The sequence below is a fragment of the Lutjanus erythropterus genome, chromosome 9 (assembly GCF_056507025.1).
Source record: "Lutjanus erythropterus isolate fLutEry1 chromosome 9, fLutEry1.hap2, whole genome shotgun sequence".
Taxonomy (NCBI): domain Eukaryota; kingdom Metazoa; phylum Chordata; class Actinopteri; order Lutjaniformes; family Lutjanidae; genus Lutjanus; species Lutjanus erythropterus.
Genome location: NC_139325.1, coordinates 19,865,680 through 19,887,248, shown reverse-complemented (window position 1 = coordinate 19,887,248; position 21,569 = coordinate 19,865,680). Strand labels below are relative to the sequence as shown.

At 38.2% G+C, this 21,569-nt stretch overlaps 2 protein-coding genes across 3 annotated transcripts in view; both read right to left on the bottom strand.

Annotated features, from left to right (window-relative positions):
• kcnn4 (potassium intermediate/small conductance calcium-activated channel, subfamily N, member 4) overlaps positions 1-14,978 on the bottom strand; it is a 32,101-nt gene extending 17,123 nt beyond the window's left edge. Inside the window, exons 1-3 of one of the 2 annotated variants that reach the window (XM_084726412.1) lie at positions 14,275-14,978; positions 4,113-4,208; positions 1,208-1,644 (exon numbers count right to left, since the gene is read on the bottom strand). In XM_084726412.1, the coding sequence (XP_084582538.1) occupies positions 1,208-1,644; positions 4,113-4,208; positions 14,275-14,676 (935 nt within the window). In that variant the 5' untranslated portion in view covers positions 14,677-14,978. The remainder of the gene's footprint in view (positions 1-1,207; positions 1,645-4,112; positions 4,209-14,274) is intronic. The other variant, XM_084726411.1, reaches the window with a different exon arrangement.
• Positions 14,979-17,581: 2,603 nt separating this feature from the next.
• Positions 17,582-21,094, bottom strand: LOC146321314 (maternal B9.15 protein). The gene is made up of 4 exons (XM_084726447.1): positions 20,917-21,094; positions 20,079-20,216; positions 19,523-19,847; positions 17,582-18,836 (listed from the first exon to the last, which is right to left on the bottom strand). The coding sequence occupies exons 1-4, from the start codon at positions 21,087-21,089 to the stop codon at positions 18,621-18,623; spliced, it is 852 nt and encodes a 283-aa protein (XP_084582573.1). The 5' UTR covers positions 21,090-21,094; the 3' UTR covers positions 17,582-18,620.
• Positions 21,095-21,569: the final 475 nt, after the last annotated feature.

Genomic DNA, 21,569 nt, shown 5'->3' with positions numbered 1-21,569 from the left:
AGCAACTTATACAGAAAATGTCTGGTGAAACAGTTCTGTGTTACAAGATTTGGTTGTCTTATCAGCTATCATTCATAAGCTCTTTTATTACTCCTGACAAATCAAAACATACAAGACAACTGAGCATGTGAAACTGAAGGCAAAACCTCCCATTAGGGTTCAAACGAACAAATGACCTCACACTGTTCAAACGCTGCAGAGGATAAGACTGACGTTTAGTTGGCTCACGGCAAAGAGCCATTTGTTAAAGCAACAAAACAGAATATCATGATTATCAAATCCGTTATTAGAAGTCCATTCTGAACAGGAAAGTCAAATTGACCATCAAAGTTTGAGGAGGAATGCTAAACTACCGAGCGCTCTGTTTTTTTAATGTGCACGTGTGTGACGGGGAGTGGAAGTTTGGAGTAAGACAGTAACAGACAGAGTTATAGTGTGTGTGTTTCTGACATGGAACACATTTCAGACTAAAGACCAGTTAATTTGAGAGGGATTGTCCAATTGTGAACAAAAGCTGCCTCCCCAGTTTGGGAAAAAGCTGATTTTTGGGTCAGTGGTTAGTATTGGTTATGGTTAGGGTTAGGTGAGGTCTCCAGGGAATTAATGTTTGTGTCATGTATAAAAGAGAATAAAATATTCAATTTACAGTGAAAGCAATAATAAAGCATTCATTAGTGCAGGTACAGTTAACCTTGTACGTTAGTGGTGTATGAAAATATAAATACACTGGAGTACACAATATTATTTTTTGTGATACTGTATTGATTCTCAAAAACACTGTATCGTGATATTGAGAGTTCGGAGGCTGGGGAGTTTGTAGCTGGGCAGCACCAGCATGTTTGCATGTTCTCCTCGCGTCCATGTGGGTTCTCTCTGGGTACTCCAGCTTCCTCCCACATTCCAAAGATATGCAGGTAACTATAAATTACCTATAGATGTAAATGTGAGTGTGAGTGGTTGTCTGTCTCTCAGTGTCAGCTCTGTGAAGAACTGGCGACTTGTCCAGGGTGTACCCAACCTCTCACCCAATGTTAACTGGGATAAGCTCCAGCACCAATCTCCAAGTTATAAATGAGCACATCTCTCTTATTTAATATTATCACTGATATGTTTGGTACACACAAAACACATACAATGTACTAGTTTTTGCTGGTACAATTTTATAATCAGTCTATACTGATACCACACATGCTGTTCTCTTGCCTACCTCTCACACAGAGTCAGCATCCAGGACGCAGTGAGCCAGAGGAAGAGGATGAAGACCAGCAGCGTGCGCCCTGGGTATTTGTTCATCAGTACCTTGAGAACAAAGCGGAAGGTGAAGTTGATGTTGTTGAGCGAGCCGATGCTCCTGTAGGAGGCACTCAGCAGCACTTTGCTGTGCAGCAGGATGGTTCTGTGCACCAAGTACAAGCGGAGGAACATCAGCATTGATAACAGCAGCTCCATGTCCATCAGGGCCTCGCCGTGGTGGCTGGAAATGCAGGGTGGTGCTGAAGAAGAGGAGTTGACATGGGGGCCCACCTCCCAGTATGTGCCAACGGGATGGATGACGCAGACTAACAGCTCAAGGGTGATTACAAGAACCCTGTGGCTGGTCACTGCAATCCGCCAGTCCACCTGGTTGTGGTCAATGATGAACAGCTGAAAGATGGAGGAGGATGGATGGATGGAGAAAAGAAAAACATGATAAAGTGCTGATGGAGTCACATTTAGTCACATCTTAATTTTAATATGTTAGTACTGGTAACTCCCTTGTTCACTACAAGAATGCTACCATCATTTGCTGCTGGGTTATTGGAGACTCCCAGAAACAGACAAAAAAAGGAGGATGCAGCCTTTTTCAGGTACTTTTTAAACTTTTTTTTAACTTTTTAAAACAGATCTCTTCACCTTAGCCTTTAACTAGTTATGACATTCCTAATAAAGGCCAGAAACTCTCGTTTGCACTTTGCCTTACACTCATGCACTGCTAATTTTCTTTTACAATGTTATATTTAACAGGATTGTATGCATCCTATGTAGTCTATTTTAAAATTGTATTTTTTATTGGAATTGTATTATTATTTTATAATTATTATTCAATTGTTTTTACTTCCCACCTTATATTATGCATTCTGTGTATTTCATGCAAAATGCATTCAGTGTATACAAAAAACTTGTCATGTAGTATTCTACTTTCATCCTTGTTTTAACCCTACTCTACCCTACCCTCAGTATATGATTTCTTTGTGACCCAGTTTGTTCAGAAAGTAAAGGAAATTAAGCAATATCCTCAGAATGTTCTCCACTCTTTGCTCCACTGATCGAGACTTGAAGCGTCTTGTTGTTCTTGGCTTGATTTCGTTTGTCACCTCTGACACCAGGGAATTTACACTATATCAGACATCTCTGAACACTGCCTGCGTGTCAGTCTCCACCCTAAACCTGCCCAACCTTATCTCTTCTTCACACTTGCATGGACCCCACTTGTATCAGACACACATAACTTGCAACTAAAGTAAAAACACTGTAGGTGACAGTATCCCCAGCAACCACACAAAAAGAAGTCAAAGCTACTAGAGCCTGACCGATACTGGATTTTTCGGCAAATGCCAATATTATTACAAAAACAAAAAAAAAAAACAATTCTGATATTGATATACTGTGTAATCTTCTTATGCAGAATATAATATACAGGACACATTTTTTTTTTTGCAATGATCTCTCAAATATGGTGATCAAACACTTATACAGTTTAACAATAAACTTTATTGTCCAAACTGACATCAGAGAACTGAAACAGTAAACTTTCACTTTTTAATAATTCTAAAAAAACTATGAATAAAACTAGAATTACTGCTTTGCGGTTGTATGCCTCCGTCAATGAGTGAAGTTTAAGTTTACGCCCGTGTCTGGCCCGACTCATATAATATGTGTAAGTGAAGACTTTGATTTAATAAATTTAATAAAATTGTATTTTATTCTGTTCACAACTTTTTTTTTTAATTTGAAGGCATCGCTATATTGACGTGTGATTTCAGTGAATAATTTCCAGTGAGAAACATGCTGTCTTTAATCAGGGTACTATTTTTACAGAGGAGTGCAGAGGACTGATAGAGAGCTGAACATTACACTGATATCACAGTAAAGCTGACCTTTGATTTTTTGGATATAAAATGTCACCACATTCTCATTTTATTCTATTAGATATTGGTGTGAAATTTGGTCATAATTAGCATTATGAATTCTAGTTAGTTCACTCTTGAGTCCAAGTGGTTGTTTGTACCAAATATGAAGAAATTCCCACTTCAGACATTCTTGACACGTTTCCAAGAATGGGACAGACAGACAGATGGACAACCTGAACACAATGCCTCATATAGGCCTATATGTTAACTTTTTGAATTAGAAAAAGGATCAAATGTATGTAAACACTGCCTATAAAGCTAAAAAACAAAACAATCTGCATTGTACTATGAAAAAAAAAATCATATCAGAACATAATGGAATGCTGATGCCTACATAGATCGATATAGCTGTGATATCGGGCCAGTAATATTGGTTGGTTGATATATCGGTCAGGCTCTAAAAGAGACCTTGAATCCTGAAAAGTTCAGTTTTTTTTTTTACTTCTGTACGCACACGGTGCTTTCTGCACTTGTTCGGAAGGCTCTTTATTGAATATGCATGCTGTGAGTGTGTGTGAGGACAAATGAAAGAATGTTTACTCTGTTTAATTTCAACCAAATCCCTCCATGTATATTGAATTCACACACAACGGCAGCGAGCCATGTGGACTGGAAAAATATCTCAGCTGCAACATTGTGCATGCCTGTGTGGACTGAGGTTTTCATCCAGGCTTTTTCACACGTACAGCAAATATAACACAGATAATCATTGTTGAGGCTACCATCAGCAGAGCGAGAGCTCCCTCTAAAACGATTGCCCTCAAGTATCTCCAACAAAGTATCATTCTGGCTACACTAATTCAGAACAAACATAACTGGAATAAAAATATGGCAAGTCAAACCCTGAAGCTCAACAATGCACCTTTTCGTGCACACACAGCCTCACACACAGCACATCATAATAAGGGAGTCCAAACTGCTTGAAACAAAAGGCAAACTCACCCTGATGTCCTTATAATGGAAAGCTATAATGAGGACCAGGAGACACCCAGTGGACAGGCTGATGGAACAATTGATGATTAAGGTGATGTTTGAGCCCTGGGAAAGAAAGAGAGACAAGGAAGATAAGGCATTAAAGGAAGGCTTTCCGCAACAGCTGAGTTGAATTCTTTCTGTTCATGTTCGTCACTATCATTAGTTTTAGTTTTTTTGAACATAGCTCATGAACTGAACCGTTTCCTGTGTTCATTGTGGTAATAGCAAGAGTAAAGAGAAAAGAGAATATCCAACTTTAAAGTGCTTTTTAGTGTTTACTAAGATTATATATAAAATACTTACATAAACATTCAAAACAGACATTGTCTTAGTGGCCCAATGAGGCCTCCTGTTTTCACACTCTTAGGAGTACTTACATAATACAGAGTGAGTGAGTGAGTGAGTGAGTGAGTGAGTGAGTGAGTGAGTTAGTTGGTTAGTTACTTAGTTAGTTAGCTAGTTAGAAATAAGTCTTTCATATCTTTCATCTTTCATATGTGAAAAGCTAACTCGGTCTTTGTGCTTTGTAAATTTCAGATTTTTTTTATGTTATTTTTTCGGTCAGATGTCAAAGCTACATTGTAGTGCAGTAATATCTGAGTATTGCTTTTGCTTTTCACAATTTTATATGAGAGGTCTTGGGTTTTGTTCTTGTAGTTGGATGTGGGTATTTTTCACCACGTGTTTGGTGACATTTTACTAAGCAGTCGTCAATTCATTGAAAAATGATATACTAAACAATAATGAAAATAATTATTGCAGCCTGTTCTTCTTTTATGGAGTTTCAAATGGGGTTTGAAAGTTCTCAAGGTTACATTAGACGAATGTCAACATATATCTATAAAATATTTGTTTTTCAGTAAGAAAATGTACTTCTCTTGTACTTGAGTGTTCTCACCACAATGGATACCAATCAAACCCTCTGCTCTGAAATAAGAGTTAACCATCTATTCTTTGTACTTAAGGTTTTCTCAGAAAGTTCATTTCCATGAAAGGTTATTTAGAACTTATTTCATGGACTGTCCTGCTGACTGTGTTATAACAACATAACTGTAGGCTCCTCCGTAATTCTTGCCTTTCCACCAGGAGCTTCATTGGACATTTACAGGACTTAGTGAAAGTGGAATTACTGATTCTACAATGTACTCCAAATGAAGTACATAAAAAACACTTAATTACAGTAACAACAGGGCTTATAATGAAATACTTTCCATTCCATAAGAGTGACAGCTGGAGACAAACATACACACACAATGATGTTTTGTCCCACATAGTCTATACTTTAATGTCATGAGAGGTCAGTGGTAGGTTGTTAACAGGTAACCTGTGGGAAAAAAAATTCAACATAAAATGTCAGTTCATGAGTCTTCTTCCACAGCTATTAGTCATTAAGGTACTTTAAGTATGGATAGTGTTTTCAAAATTTACGCAGATCCTTCCAGCTGTGTGCTCTCTTCTTGCATTTATGTATTGTCACAATAATCAGAAAAATGAGTTCTGGGAAACTGGGTACTGGGAAAATTCATGTACCTAAATTCAGAACAACAACTTGTAAAATCGGTAAAAATTTTGGTTTATGATTTGCCAGGTTGTTGTCTGTTAAAGACATATATGCAGGAACATGGCAGACTAGAGTAAACGTTTGGTTGTAAACATTTTTTTAATTCATGTATTGCATAATCAATTTTTGTTCACATGTAATTTGTAAAATAGTTGTAACTGTTCCTGTTCCTGTCCACATAGAGTGACCTAGATTGATTTAATGTTATTTATTAGCATTAATCCTATTAACAAGTCAGGTGAAGCAATATCTAGAGCATATTATCCAGCAACAAGTCTGGGATAATATCACTTTGTAAATAAAGCTTCAAACAGTTTCAGCATACTTGGATAGCAACATTAATCACTACCCTACTTTACCCTTTCTAGCATCCATACTGTTTCCACAATATGTCTTAAAAGCTCATGAACACAGCAAAATCAGAAGAACAACCTGTCATCTCTGAAATTGGGACCATCCAGGGTGCATGTCCCAATGTCTGTTCTTCCTGTTCACTTGCTTAAGTATGGTCACCTGTCTGAGTGGTGAGGCATTCTGGTAGATGTAGTGTGTGCAATGACAGCTATTTTGTAATGTGGCTGTCAGTCCTGTATGGGCACACCTCTATGGCCCATTGTGATGCCACAATATGTGTTCACAAAGTGAATTTAGCATTGAGCCTCTGCCATATGACCTTTGTGTCAGCAGGTTAAAGAGCACCTATAACCTTCACTCATGCATCTCAGAACAACTGATGCGACGTCAATGGAAGTTTTTAACAGGAAAGTGCAGTTTAATGTGGTTCAGAGTTATAAAGCTAATTACAAACTTTCAAACTTGAGGAAACTTGAGCGTGTAGGTGGTATGGTGTGACGTCCATTGGCAAGGTACACCATTTTCCACAGTTTCTCCCGTAGCATCCACATCATGTCTGTATTTCGTCCAGGGCTAATTAGAAGACCCCACAAAAGCTCAACATCTCACCACATTCCATAACAGAGAGTTCAACAACATGTTTCTTGCCGAGTTTCTGAAATTGTTTTTGTAACGTTTGCCTGTTGGAAACAGTCATTTCAGGCCTGGTGAACCTAATTTTGGGTTAACCTTAACATGGATTGTTTCTCATAATCTTGGATGGACAACGAGCCACCGTCACCGGGACAGGCCACCCAGGGCATGGCAAAAAAAATTAGAAATAAAACACTGAATCCAATGCAAAAGAAAGAGGTCTGGTTTGTATGTGCTGTAATAAATAAATACTCCAGAAGAAATAATACATGCATCTGACTTGAGTTTTCTAATTTGGTTTGTTAGTCAGTGTGGTTTCATTAGCAGATGGAGATTCTTGTGCTACAGGTCACTCGTGGAATTAGAGGTACACTGTAATAAAGTTAAAAATAGTCTTCCACATGATACCCTACAAGAATTTTAGACTGATGTAGAGGGACAGTCAGCAAAAGAGACATCAGAGCAGGTAAGACACACGTTACCTAATGACAGATCACCTCTGGATGCTACAGACACCTACAGTTTACATATTGTCAAGAGTGACCCTTCATGCCAGTCAACCACTGCATCAGACAACATGAACCGAAGAGTGAAGTCATGAGACAGATGTTTCGGGATCTGGTGTCAGGCAGACACTGGACAGGACAGAAATGAACAAAAACCTGCAGGTCACCGACCCCAAAAGACCACAGGTGAGTAAGACACCACTTCACTTTTGCAGAACACATTTTACATCTTGGTCCTTGGGGATCTTAGGACTGCTGGGTTTCTGCCTTACTAACTAGTTAGTTATTGGTTAACTGCCGCATTCCTCAGCCCCCTGGAAAACTAACTCGAACTGAGAAGGATTAAGGAATTTTTTTGGGCTACTTGTTCTTTTATGTGTTTTTTTTATGAGTGTTTTTTCAAGTCTGTAATTTCACTTTTAAGTTAAGTATGCACTAAACTACGTAATCTATGTAAACTACGTAACTTATTCACTTTTAAAATCTTAATTGCGTACTGAGCACAATTTGAGTTAAAATCAAAACTTTTCATCTGCATTTGTAGCAGCCAATAAGGCTATCCGATCCCGATTGCAAAAAACACGACATATAGACAAAAACAAAGACGAAAACAGGAAACGAAAAGAAAAAGGGTGCAGCAGGCATAGGGCCATGTTCAGCCACAACAAAACATGTACCTTGTTGTGTATGCCAACGTTTTGCATTGCAATTGCAACATGTTGCTCCTTATTGGTTAACACCTCTGACATTCCCACCAAACGAGAGAAAGCATACCTCAAACCCTGCTGCACACAGCTGCACACTCTTCCGGGGCAACAAGTTTTTCACTCTGGAAACTGTAGCAAAACAGCGGACACAGGTTTCGAGCTGAATGTGTCACTGGTTTGGAGAAGTGAACGTCTGGTTTGGAGAAGTGAACGTCAAGAACAGCACAAGAGTTTGGAGTAATTAAGACTCAAAATTTGGAGACGCAGAACCCTTTTCCGCTGGATGCCTATGAAACGTCAACGTCTAAATAACATTACTTAATTAACTTGTAGTTGAGTAACATTTCAGTAATAGTAACTTTACTTATATTTGAGTACAGATTTTCAGTGCTCTTTCCACAACTGGTAGTGGGGAAGTTTTTGGTTGTTTCACCTTGCTTATGGGCCAAAGGTGGCTGACACACAGGGTGCTTGTTTTGGGGAGAGTAGCAATATGTTGCACGTGGGGCGGGTGAGGCCTACACAACATACTGGTTTGTGGCTTTTGTGTATGTTCGTGTAAGCTGTATATGTCAAGGTTCAGTGCGTGGGTGAGTGGCAACCACATTGCAACATACGGTTTTATTTTGCAAAATACATGGTGCACATACTGTAGGTGCTGTGACGTTATAGCTGTTATTGGTTATAGCTGTGTTTTACTGTGATGCAATGTCAGATTTCCATTTTAACATTGGGATGTATTGTTTGAAACTTGAAAAAATAAACCACAAAAGGGGAAAGAAAATTTTAATGAAATGAAAATTCATTACATTTTTGTCTCCTGAATCATTTTTTAGATAATTTCAGTGGCTTAAAGAATCTGTATGTTGCATTTAGTAGCATTTAGCGCTGAGCTTGCAAATTTGCAAACACATCACCTCATCCTCTCCTTCCAAATGTGTGAGAGAAACTTAAGTGGTTGCTCAACTCACAAAAAAACACAAAAGGCCTTATCTAGAGCCATTGTTTGGTTTGTCCATTCACAGCTACTGTACAAACATGGCAGTGCAACAGAGGTCACTCACTGAAATAATTTCACCTAGTCTATTTTGAAAATCCCTCAATTATTTGAAAGGGAATCATGTCCGTTGCAATGTCAGTGTTTTCACCAAAGCAAAACAAAACCACATACTGCTAAGCTTGCATGAGAGAGACTGTTGCTAACTTTGGTTGATAATGGACAGTATTTGCCATGAGATTTTCAAAGCACAGTAAATAAACACAGTTTTAATGATAATTCAAATTTGAAGCGGTAATCTTAACCATCTGTAATTTTATCGTGGTTTATCATGAAATCAGTTTCATCGCTATTTCAGGTAATTATACACTCATGAAAACATAATAAACATTATATCCTATTACTGCCAATTTTTGCGCAAATTCCTGTAAATCTTACACACCAGTCCAGGCAAAACACTTCTACATTTCATAAGCATGCATTTTAGCCACTGATAGGCAAGTAAAATTAATGAGTCATAACTAGCACACAAGGAAATTGTCATTCATTATACATCAGCACTTTCATCTGCCCCTGACCATAGCATGTAAAATTATAACAGCACAATGCAGGCATGAAATGGCCAAACAGGAAAAAAGCTGAAGAGAAAGGCAAAGTCAAAAATGTACAATGCAAGCAATTAAGACATAGGTAGAAGCTCCAAGACAGCAGGATGAAAAGGCCAAGGGACACAAAGTCAGACAGAAAACGACACAGGTATGCAGGGAATATGCTGGTAGGTCTGGATGCTTTTTAAGATGACATGCAATGGTGAGAGTTGCTGTATCACATATTTCATGGAAGGATGTTCCAAAACTGGAAAGGCTGTCTGACCAAAAGATGCTTAACGCTTTGGAATAAAAATGTCCCTTCTTATACTTGATCTGACTAACCTATCCCAACATTTCTCTGAATTATCAATGTGCTAAGTGGTGTAGATGTTAATCCATTAAAAATGTCACATAACAAACAAACATTTAAGAAGAATTTTCCAGCAATAGAGACCATTTATAAGAAGTATATCTAAATAATGGTAGCCTGTGTAATAAAAGAAGTCTAGGCACTCCAAAAAATACAGGGTAGTGATGAGGAAGGAAAATATTAAGCCTTTATTATAGTAGCTAAATCATTTAAAATGACAACATGCACCACTGCATGCATACATGTCTTCATTAGAGCTTTAAACAGTGACAGTCTGCGCTTTCCTTTATTGATTATGTTGATATTATTTTGTATTGTGAGTCATTCCTGGATGCAAAAAAGAGGACACAAGATTGTATCCAGGTCAAAGTGCATGCTTCTGGCTCTAACACGGCCCAACCCAAGACATAGAGACTTTAAGGCTGGCCATGCAAACACTCTAATTATACCTTAAATGATGTGGAAAGATAGCCTGAAGTACTGTGAGCAATCTCGCTGCAGGGGAAGAGGTGAAATGTGGAAAAATGTTCCATAAATAGCCCTGTTTTTCGTGCATAACCATGAAAAGGTAATCTTACAATATAGCTTTACAGACTGGACTTAACTGTGATAGGCATGCAAGTTAGGTAGCTCCAAAATATCCTGCAGCAAACTTTAAAAAGGCTAAAAAAAAAAAGGAAAAAAAAAAGAAAACAAAAGTACCACTTTTGTTAAGATCAGCGCCCATGTGACCAAAGTTTATGTTTGTCCATGAGGAGGAAGATGTCACAGTTCACATTCATGACTTCACATGAAGTTTAAAGATGAATGCTGAAAGTGGTTACATAAGCTATGGTTAAATCAGCAACGCAGCCTCTCCAAAATAATATGCTTTAACTGCGGTAAAGAACACTTTTCCAGTGCATCAGCATTTCCATGGTACCAAATGATGCCTGTTGTTAGGAATGGCCAGACAACACCTGTTCTTGGTTCATATTTGTAAACTGGAATAGTAATGTCATATTTGTGCCAGAGCTGTTAATTTCACAACCCTGTTTCTCTCGAGGTTCAACTCTGTGAATACGTCAGGGTTATTTTAGAAGGTCGGGCCGTATTTCCATAGGTTTCTCAAACAATTGAAGCTGATGTGAGTTTAAAAATGTGGGGCTCTTTGACACTGTAATCAATCACTGGCTTCACAGCATGGAGGTGGTCTGATGTTTTGCGGCACGCATGAGAACTTTTTTCCACATGTGGAACTGGCGTGTGCTGTAAGGAAGTCAGGGGGAGTTAATAATTTGTTGATTGTGTGGCCTGGCATTGTTATCCACTGAGATCTGCATGTTAATGTCATGAGGCTGTGCTACCAAATAGTGTGTCTGGAAATGGAAGAAGTAATCAGGAGGTCAGAGAGGTTCAAAGCCCAGGTGCAGGTTCTGCTGTTGTGCTGCACAGGGCTCGGGCTGTCAAAGAAGCTGGTTATGACAACAAATAGAGCCCAGTTGTGCTAGAGTGGGTTTTCTGCACCAGTTATGATACACCGTGCTACTGAAATACAGTATATCATAATTAAAGATAACTTGGTTTAATGTAAATATAATTAAAAAGCTCCCAGGTTAAAGAGATACTTCATCCAAAAATGAATATTCAGTCATTATCTACTCAACGTCAGGTCAGTTGAGGGTTGGGTCTAGTTTTGTAGTCCATAAAACACTGCTGGAGTTTCACAGGAAAACTGCATTGCATGATCTCCCAAACAGTTGAAGTCAGTGGTGAACAGTTTTCAAACGTAAAAAAAACCAACTGAATAAAAACATAAAATGCCTCCATATTGCTCATCTGGTGTAATCCAAGTCTCCTAAAGCCCTGGCATGCCAAGGTGACTAAAAAAATGTTATTTACACCATGTTTTTAGTCTACATCTTCACTGTAGATCTTCTGCTTGGAGCCATGTTCATGTGCACATGCACACTGTCTGAACTGGGTGTGTGTGTGGTGTGCAAACAGCATGTCGGGACTTTAGGAGATTGAATTATGCCAGATGACCAGTATGGAGGCATTTTATGGCTTCTTTCCACTTGTAGTGTTTTGTGAACTAACAAAATAAACCTGACCCTCAATCAGCATGAAGGTGAGTAGATAATGACTGACTTTTCATTTTTGGGTGAACTATCCCTTTAAGGGCACAGTGAAGACCTGCACATGCTATATTCACAGAGCCTTCACTCTCTTCTAGACAGCCACATCCTGCACTAGAAAAGTAAGTTAAAACAACCAAAGAACTCACAGAACAATGTCACAGTGTCAAGAAAACACTGAATATACCAAAAAACATGACTATCAAGTTTGTATGATTCTTAAAAATATAACAAATACACAACACAAAAATCCTAAAGAAATCAGGAAAACTAATCTTTGATGTAACATTCACAAGAAATAATCTGCTCAATATTCATCAGAATCACCTCATTGTACACAAACTTCCTGCCTATTTGGGCAATTTGTACAGTTCATCAGTTGTTCTGTACTGTTATTGTTATGCATTAGATAGAATATTAAACATCCATACAAAGTGTCAGTCAGGCTTTGTCTGTTTACTCAGTGACAGAGATACAGTCCCTTAAGGAAAATGTTTGGGAACCACCAGGTTTAAGGGCCATCAATACAACGTCACCACCAGCTGACAAGACAGAATAAATTTAGGTCATGTTGATTTCAAAGATTTGGCTGCTTTGCAGAGCATGCACTGCTGTGTGAATGTTCTAAGTCTGCACTTCTATCTTATAAGTCAAAACCCACTGGAATGTGTGCAAGTTTTGATTTGTGAGACTGACATCAATTAGCAGAAAGCATCATAATGAGAACTGCACTGGAAACAGAGATGTAAGATTAAAGCTTTAAGGTCAAGTGTCAACTAAACTTTAGGGTCACATTTCAAACATTTCGAATAACTGTTCAATTTGCAACCAAATTCTTACACATTGATGTCAGCTCTGATCAACTTTCAAATTGCTTAGACATTAGTGTTGATCATTTCTTAATTTTGTTTATTACTTGTATAATTTGATGATGAGTTTAAGGGCCATGACTGAAATGTCTAGACCAGTTGACAACACAGAGTAAATGCAGGTCATGTTGATGCTTTACAGAGCATGCACTGCTATGTAAATGTTCTAACTCTGTATTTATAAGTTGAAACCCTTTGCAATGTGTGCAAAAGTGGATAATAGGACTGAGTGATAAGGACAAAATCAAATATTACAATATTTTTGACCAAATACCTCAATATCAGTATTGCAACAACACTGTAGGGATGACTGTTAGTGCTTTCACAAAATATTAAAACAATAAGATTTTTGACATATAATCATTAGCGATGTGAATATAATGACTAAGTGGGTAAACACAAATAATATAACGGAACAAAATGGGGAACGTGCTGTAAATAGGGCTGAAAGACAATACTGATAAGCTTCAGTATTGCAATATTATTTTAAACTCAGACTTTATACAAATGATGGTGTGTTCTTTATAATATGAGAGTATTCCTAAAATAAGATTTAAAAAATAGCAATATATCACTTTGCTTACTGTATCACAACATAATGCAATATATTGAATCATAACTCTTATTTTGTGATGTATTATATAACCAGATTCTTGCCAATACACAGCCCAAGGCTACAGTTTTAAAGGCACAGTTCAACCCAAAATCAAAAACACATAATTTTCCTCAGGCTTGTAGTGCAGTTTATCCATCTGGATTGTTTTTCGTGAGAGTTGCCAAGTTTTGGAGATACAGCCATAGAGATGTCTGCCTTCTTTCCAATGTGGGTCTAAATGGCACTCAGCATGTGGTGCTCAAAGTACCAAAAAATGAATTTGAAAAATTCAACACGAGTGTTTGTTTCCAGAAATCACGACCCTGTTACTCAAGTTAATCTACGGACCTTGTTGAATGCAGGTTCATGTAAGAATTTTCTTACTCCTTGAAAAAAAATTGCTTTCCTTCTAGTAGAAAGTAGCTTGATCAGTATGTGTGGTTAGTTTCTTTCTAGTAGAAAGAAAGTAGTTCTGGGAAATTCTACTGCAGAAAGGAAGTAATACATGAAAGTGCTCAAGATAAAGTGCGTGGTATATTTTTGAGCACCACAATAGTCTTTTTATGCTGGAGAGAAAGAAGACGGTTTCACCAGTATCTCCAACACTCGGCAACTCACAACAAAACAATGTAGATGGATAAATATCACTCCAGGCCAGAGGAAAAATATGTAGTTTTGATTTGGGGTTGGACTGGCCCTTTAAGGCCAAGTGTCAACAAAACAAAACCAGAGTCACATTTCAAACATTTCAAATATAATTACTGGATTTGCAATCAGTTCCTGCATGTTGAGGTTAGCTTTTATCAACATTAGTGTGGTTAATTCCTTACCGGTTTATAAAAGACGGGACATATCTCTGCGCGGATGATCATAAGCAGTATCCCGAGCACAGCGGTGCCCAAAGCCAGCGCGCAGAGACGCTTCTTATCCTCTAATAAAAACTTTCTGTCTCGCAGTCTGTGGAGGTTGTCTCCTTCCATGTGAACTGTCCGCCTCCCGAGCAGTGACAGCGGCACGGACACTTCTGCCGAGTCCCCGCTGTTTCGACTGATCAGACAGTCACAGTTAACGCAATCCACTTTGGAGTCTCCACCGCCGTGTTGGCTGCAGTTTGTCATCTCCATCTCCAGAGCGCACACGAGTGGTCCGCCTGTCCCTGTCCCTCTGTCCGCTGCTCCGTCCTCTGCCTGTCCGCTCTCCCCTTTGCTTTCCTCCCGGATTGGGGAAGGCATGGTGTGGTGAGCGCTTTGTCTGCCAGTCCCTTCTCTCGTTTGTCGCTCATCGAAGTAGCGGGTTTACCAAAACACTTATACACCCTCACCTTATTAACACTCCTACCCACCAGCCGGCGCGGCGTGGTTACGCGCACTGATGCTATTTGCACACGGCAGTAGACTGTGTGCTCCGATTTGCATGGGTTAGTATTTTAAGAGCGTGCGTCAGGCTGCCACAAATGAATTCTTTGTGTGTTTCTCTCTCTGTGTGTGTAAGCGTGCGCGTTCACAAAACGAAATGTTTTTTTTTTCTTTTCTTTTTTTTTTTTTTTTTTTTTTTTGTTTCTTTGTTTTTTTTAGATTTGTCCTTCTTCTTCTGTTCCGTATTATAATTAGCAGGGAACAAACCTAAGGATCACCTGTATTCATTTTCAGAACAAAACTCTGGCAAACTATAAGCATAAAATAGCCTACAAGGAACCTCATGTTACATGTTTTTATTTTTTAGACTGTATCGGTTCCACAGCAGCTACAGAGTGACATCTCGTGGTTGACTTCCTTCATCCTCTGACTTCTAAAGCTGAAAAAGTTTTTATTCAGAAAGGCTTTTAGTTAACCCGTCTGCCCAAATATATATGCTAAATATATAACATCTAAGCATAGCTGAGTGTGACTGCTGTCAGACCTACTAGTTCAAGTGTGTTAATGATTAGTTAACTTAAAGTTTACTATTTTATTACTTTTGTACAAGGGATATTTTAATTGTAGTTCATTTGTAGAAAAGCACAGTTTTAAGTGAATTTAGTGTACTAAAATGGGAAAGTTTCAAGTATAGCAGTACACTTAAAGCATATGGCTGTGTAATATACATGCTTGCTTAATGGAATTGAAGTTTACTTGTGCTACTTTTGTACACTGAAGTACAACCTTAAATAAACTTAAATGAAGTGAAATTAAGTGGACTTTAAATAAAGCCTGCTAACAGTGTATTACAAAGGACTTAAAAATAATTACTCTTTAAAAACTAAACGAACTTACTACTATAAATACATGCAATTTATTTATACTTTATTATACACTGAGGTAATTATATATATGTACATATATATATATATACCTCAATGAATATCTGCTCCATTTTATTTATTGCTTTTATTGGTTCTGTCCTTTTTGAAAAAGTGTACTTCAAAATAAGTTTATCTAAAGTTGTACTTGTACAAAAGTGGCACAAATAAGGTCAACTTTAATCTGTATTATGTATTATAAGCATGTGTAATAGTACATACACAGACATATACTTTTGGTGCACTAGGTATATTGTTCCACTTTAACACGTACAAGTACACTGGATACACTTAAAATTGCCCTTTTGTACAATTTAATTACAATTAAAATACTTGGTACAAAATTTGGTGTTCCAAAATAGCTTGAAGTTAACTAATCAGTAACACACTTGAGGTATACTGATAATGAGTCTCAAGTATGCTAAAATTTAATATACTTAGTATGTTTATTTTTCACCAGGGTAAAGCACTTGGTGATTTGTATCTATGAAAGGTGTTATATAAATAAGCTTTATTTACTTACTTGTTACTGCAATCTATTCAAAGCTTTAGTCAAGGTTTGCTAACACTGGCAATGACCATACATCCTGGCCTTTACTCTTTAGTTTGTTTTTAAATAGAATTTTCAGGTATTTTGCTCCAAGGTGTTGTTTTTTTACAATAATATCCCCACTTATTATGTACTTCTCATTTGTCTCCTCGCTGCTGAACTGTGGCCATTCCCTCTTGGATTAATTGGCTTTATGTAGTTGATTCAAATCTATTTTAATCAGCTGAGTTGCCAAGGTGTCCTCTCATTTCCTGCAAATCCGCCACAGGCCAAACACAAACTCTCCCCTCGCCCTCTTAACTGGGCCTGTTTAAGGAGGAACAGCGTCATGACCTTGGGCTAAATGACGCAGCCAGCAAACAGGAGTCCTTCCGCTGCAGCTTCCTGCTGCTTCTGCTGAAGGTAATGATCCTTACAGCTCTGAGTGACAGGATGACTTTAAAGGGACAGTTCATCCCATCATCAAAAATACATATTTTTCCACTGGCCTGTAGTGTTATTTATCCATTTAGACTGTTTTGGTGTGAGTTGCTTAGTTTTGGAGATATCATCGGTAGAGATGTCTGCCAGGTCTCCAATATAATGGAACTAGATGGCAATCGGCTTGTGGTGCTCAAAGTGCCAAAAAATAAATTAGAAAAACTCAACAGCAGTCTGTGGTCAGGTTTTTTGTAATGTAGAGCCATGGGGTATTGGGGGATGCCAGTTTAGCATGTTTATGTTTGGTCAGTCTTGCCTTCAGTTTCCACTTTATTTTCCCAATGTAAAAATAGCCACATGGACACTCAAGTGTGTAAGCAACATTTGAGGTATTGCGATTTAATAAATGATTTTGTTATATGTACATCCTGATGTTATGTCAGTGAAACTGTTGATATTAGTCATTATTACCAGCTTCTACACCTGTGGTTTTCTCTGGTGGTTAACCAAGTTTTGTTGTGTACAAGAGGAAGGTAACTCTTAGAACAACTCGAGAACCACAACCCATGTGCCATATAGCTGCAGTACAGTCAAGAGAAGGCAGACATCTCTATGGCTGATATTTCCAAAACATGGTGAATGAATAAATAATGGATTTATAGAGATATTTATGGATAAACAGCACTGCAGATAAGAGAAACAATATGTATTTTTGATTTGGGGTGAACTGTCCCTTTAAGTATAGTGTTAACACAAATGGGTGCTTTTGTAGGTCAGGTCAAAATATGTTTATGAGAGAAAACACACAGACAACACTTTCATACATCACCAAACTCTACACTCAGAAGTGTGGATTATAGAAATGAGAAACAGAACATAACCTATAATATCAGGTATGAGTTGATTTAATCGCTGCAATAAGAAAGTAAATAGTTGATGCAGACAATGAAAACAAAACAATGCTTAAAGCAAACACATGAGAAACTTGCACAGATATTAAATAAATATGCATCAATATAATTAAATAATCACAGTACATAAGGATCAGTGAGTAAAAGTTTCCAGGATTTATAAAGCTATGGCAGAATTTCATAGCAAGTTATTTACAGTAAAAACTTTAAAAACACACAGCTTTAAGGAGGCTATAAAACAGATAGACCTGAATAAGAAAACAATACATATTTTACCGACAGCATTAAGATTTTTAGCTATTTAAAACCATGTTTGTGTTCTGTGAAGTTACATTTACAATATACAGCAGCCACTGTTAATTAAAAAAACATATACAACTCCATGTATTAGCTGTGACTTGAGTGCCATCCAGTGGTGGCCAAAATAAATTACAACAATAAGTCAGTGAGGTTACAAAATATGCATCAGTCTACAGTATCTAAATCCTGTAATATTTACAAGCAGTTTAGTAAAATATATCCTTTTCAATATACAGATACTGTCACTGTAGCTACAATAGATTAAAACCCTGAATCACATTTTACACTGATTAAGTGTGACGTGTACACAGTGGACCATATTTGGTGAGAGGACTGACAAAGAGATTAACAATAATCAGAACAGCTGAAAAGACAATTATTTGGCATTAAGTATATTGCTGCAAGTTCCTGAGTTAGTCCTAGCACCCAGTGACTGAAGTCGTTCTTCACATGTACAGTGCTTAAAAAAATAGCAGTGTAGACTTGAAAGATTAAATAAAAAGGTTTCACTCAAGTTTACTGGTATCTTGTGCTGGGTACAAGCCATAAATGACACCAGAAATGAAAAGGAAATAGGAATTATTAAGGGTTGCACAAAGAATAACTCTCATCTATACAGTAAAAAATGTTCTTTTTTGGCCCAAGTTTAGCTGAACTGAGAGACCTGACACGACATGGCTCAGTTGAAGGAGCTTCACCCCACACGTCCTGGACAGTCTAACCCTTCACAGCTCCCCACGGCTGCAGAGAGGCCTGAGGCAGAATGAACTGCGGAGATGGCTGAGGCAAGATGTAGTAGCCAAATACCTGCTGGGGGGGAGGTGGCGGCGGTGCCGGAGGCACACACACTGTGTTGAGAAACACTGGAGGGCCCTTCTTGTACTGAGGCCAAACTGGTGCAGGGTGGTAGAAGTACTGCAGGCTGGCAGGGATCTAAACGTGCAGAAAGATTGGATACAAGCGATTAGAAGGGAAAGGTGGAGAGCTTCCAACATGGGTGCTAAACAATTTGTCCATGTGGGAGGAATAAATGGTGTTTTCCTTTCTAGAACATCCAAAACTGAAACTTCATTACTATGTCAACATATCCCATAAGAAAACCAAAACCAAAAATCTCCTCGTCTGTCTCTCAATGCTTTCAATCTACCCTAACCAGTCTGTGGCACTCAGTCACTCTGGCCCTATTTAAGACACCTGTAACCATTGGTTATAAATATTAAAGGATCTATATGTAACACCTTAGTATAAAAAAATGAGTAAACTGCAGTTCAAATAGTGACTTGGAGCCATAGACACTATATCAAGTAATTTGAAGCCCTGTTTAATATGCGATCTATCGCTAAGGGAAGTTGTACCAAGCTGTGGATTAATACATATTTGCAACAGTAGGGTGGTGTATGTGTGATAGTTTCTGTGTAATAATGAAGCTCTAAACATGAGGAATAAGTTCGCTCAGGCTTTGGGTATACAGATCACATTACATAATAATGTTAGTAGGTTCAATTAATAGCTCTTTTGCTTTGCTTTTTTTTCTTGACAGTAACAAAAAAATTATAGAATATCACCAGCCTTGTCATTTAATTGTGAAATGACAACAGGTGGTATGGGAAAATGCTTACCATATTTCTAACGTATTTGGCTTTATTTGGTCCTTCACCATGACGCTTTCGAATCCTGGGCACCATTACAATGGTGTAGGTGTCGCCTTCTGCCGCTTCCTTCTTAACGATCTCCTTCTCAACGACGTCCTTTTCAGTGTCTTTTCCCTCTTCCTCTGTGTCGCTTGACGCAGTGGAACCACAATCTGAAGAGGTAGCAGAGTGGTAATCTGACGTGTCCAGGTTTACAGAGTCTGCTGAGTCGTCGTCCTGCTCTCCCTTCTCACCCTCCTCATCTTCCTCTTCAAAACAGGCTATTGTGAAGTGCCTGCTGTTCTCTCCAGATCTGTGATGCAGAGGGAGGGGATTAATTTAAACCACACACGAGTCATTTTTTCATTCAACCGTCCCCCATATTTCTATTTTTCACTTCCCACATGTTGTTATTCATCATTTCACAGTATGCATCATGACTTAAACTCGCTCATAAATCTTGGCTAGACTGAGAAATGTCTCTGTTGATAAAGCGTGTCTGTCTGTCTCATTCATTGCCTCAGCAGGCCAGCTGGTGACTCACCTAGCACACACCTCCAGTGGGTCGATCCACAGCGTGATCTCAGGCGGCAGGCTGAGCTCGCTGGGTGTGAGCTCACTCTCCTCACATGCCTTTAGGACTACCTCATCACACAGCACTCCGTTATTTATCCGGATACATCTGAGGATTAAGCATTAAAATAAAGATTATGTGGATTAATAAAACAGATTTAGGGATATAAGGTAACTCTTTTAAATAATATAATTAAAAGCAATATGAGGAGTTTTTAACTGGTTATGAAACAGTCTCAATTAATTACTGATGCCCCTTTTTGACCTACATAAGTTAAGATTTTATTTTTGATGTTATGTTTGTATATTTGTATATATCTGTATAAAACAAGACATTTGAGGAAGTCACCTTGGGCTTTGAGAAACACTGATCTACATTTGTCATAATATTCAGACATTTTATCAGCCAAACAACTAACTGATTAATCATGAAAATAATTAAAAGGTTAATCAACAATGAAAATAATCACTGCATCCTGAATATTTGTTATTGCTAACTTGACAGCGAAGCCCTACACACAGAAAATTGACTCTAGAGGCGTACCTACAGCGTCATAGTTTGAAGCATATAGGGAAGTTGAGACTGAGGACGCGTTGCCTATAAACATTTTTTGGACAGCCATTATAAAGTGGCAACTGACGTTTATAAAACTCAACTTTTTACTTAATAGTTTATATAACATACATAAACATTATTAGAATGTTGTTAACAGTAAAACAACTATTGATTAGGATTTAATTAACTATCAATATACCATTTATTAAGGATGGTTATTGTAAAGAGTTAGCAGATACACATTAGTAATTACCTGTATGCCTGGCCTTTGCTGGGACACTCAGGGTACCAGTGGTCATCGTATTTGTCACATAAAAGTTTCTGTAGCTTCTCAGCAAACAATTCTGCTTTGGCTTCATCGAGCTTCCCACGTGCCACAGCCAGGCGTTTGAGGAAGTTGACTCCAGCCTTCACCTCTCTTTTCATGGTGTCTGTAGAAAGAGAAGAAGAAGAGAAAAAAAAATCACTCGAGGCCATCAACATATTCATCTTGGTGTTTCTGTGTATGCGAGTATGTGGTTTTGTAATCACACACTTGCAGATTTACTTTTTTTTTTCCAAACCAAGGTACACAGAAGTAGCAAGATTTGAGTTTCTGGTAAGAGACTGTGACTTCCCCTCAATAATGTATATGTGTGTGTATGTGTGTGTGTCTGTCTGTCTGTGTGTGTGTGTGAGAAGGGGGGGCAGGAACTTCAGCCATAGCGATAACAGCACTTCCCTGTGCAGTTGCCCCCGAGACTTCTATTTTTATTACCTCCAGGGGAGCTCTGTCTGAAAGAGCGCCTGGCATTTTACAGCTATGGACATGGCTCTGTGTTGATAAAAGGCTGAAGTTTGTATTCAGGCAAACAAGATGCAAACTAGCGTTGCTGTGTTGACATGCAAGTATTCTGACATGCAAAT

What these genes read in the sequence shown, in the direction of transcription:
- LOC146321314 (XM_084726447.1), bottom strand. Translation starts at nt 21,089, where the DNA reads ATGAAAAGAGAGGTGAAGGCTGGAGTCAACTTCCTCAAACGCCTGGCT. An exon ending in AGCAAAGGCCAGGCATACAG is followed by an intron (nt 20,217 to 20,916) that starts GTAATTACTAAT and finishes CTTAATCCTCAG; the next exon opens with ATGTATCCGGATAAATAACG. An exon ending in CCAAATACGTTAGAAATATG is followed by an intron (nt 18,837 to 19,522) that starts GTAAGCATTTTC and finishes CTGCACGTTTAG; the next exon opens with ATCCCTGCCAGCCTGCAGTA.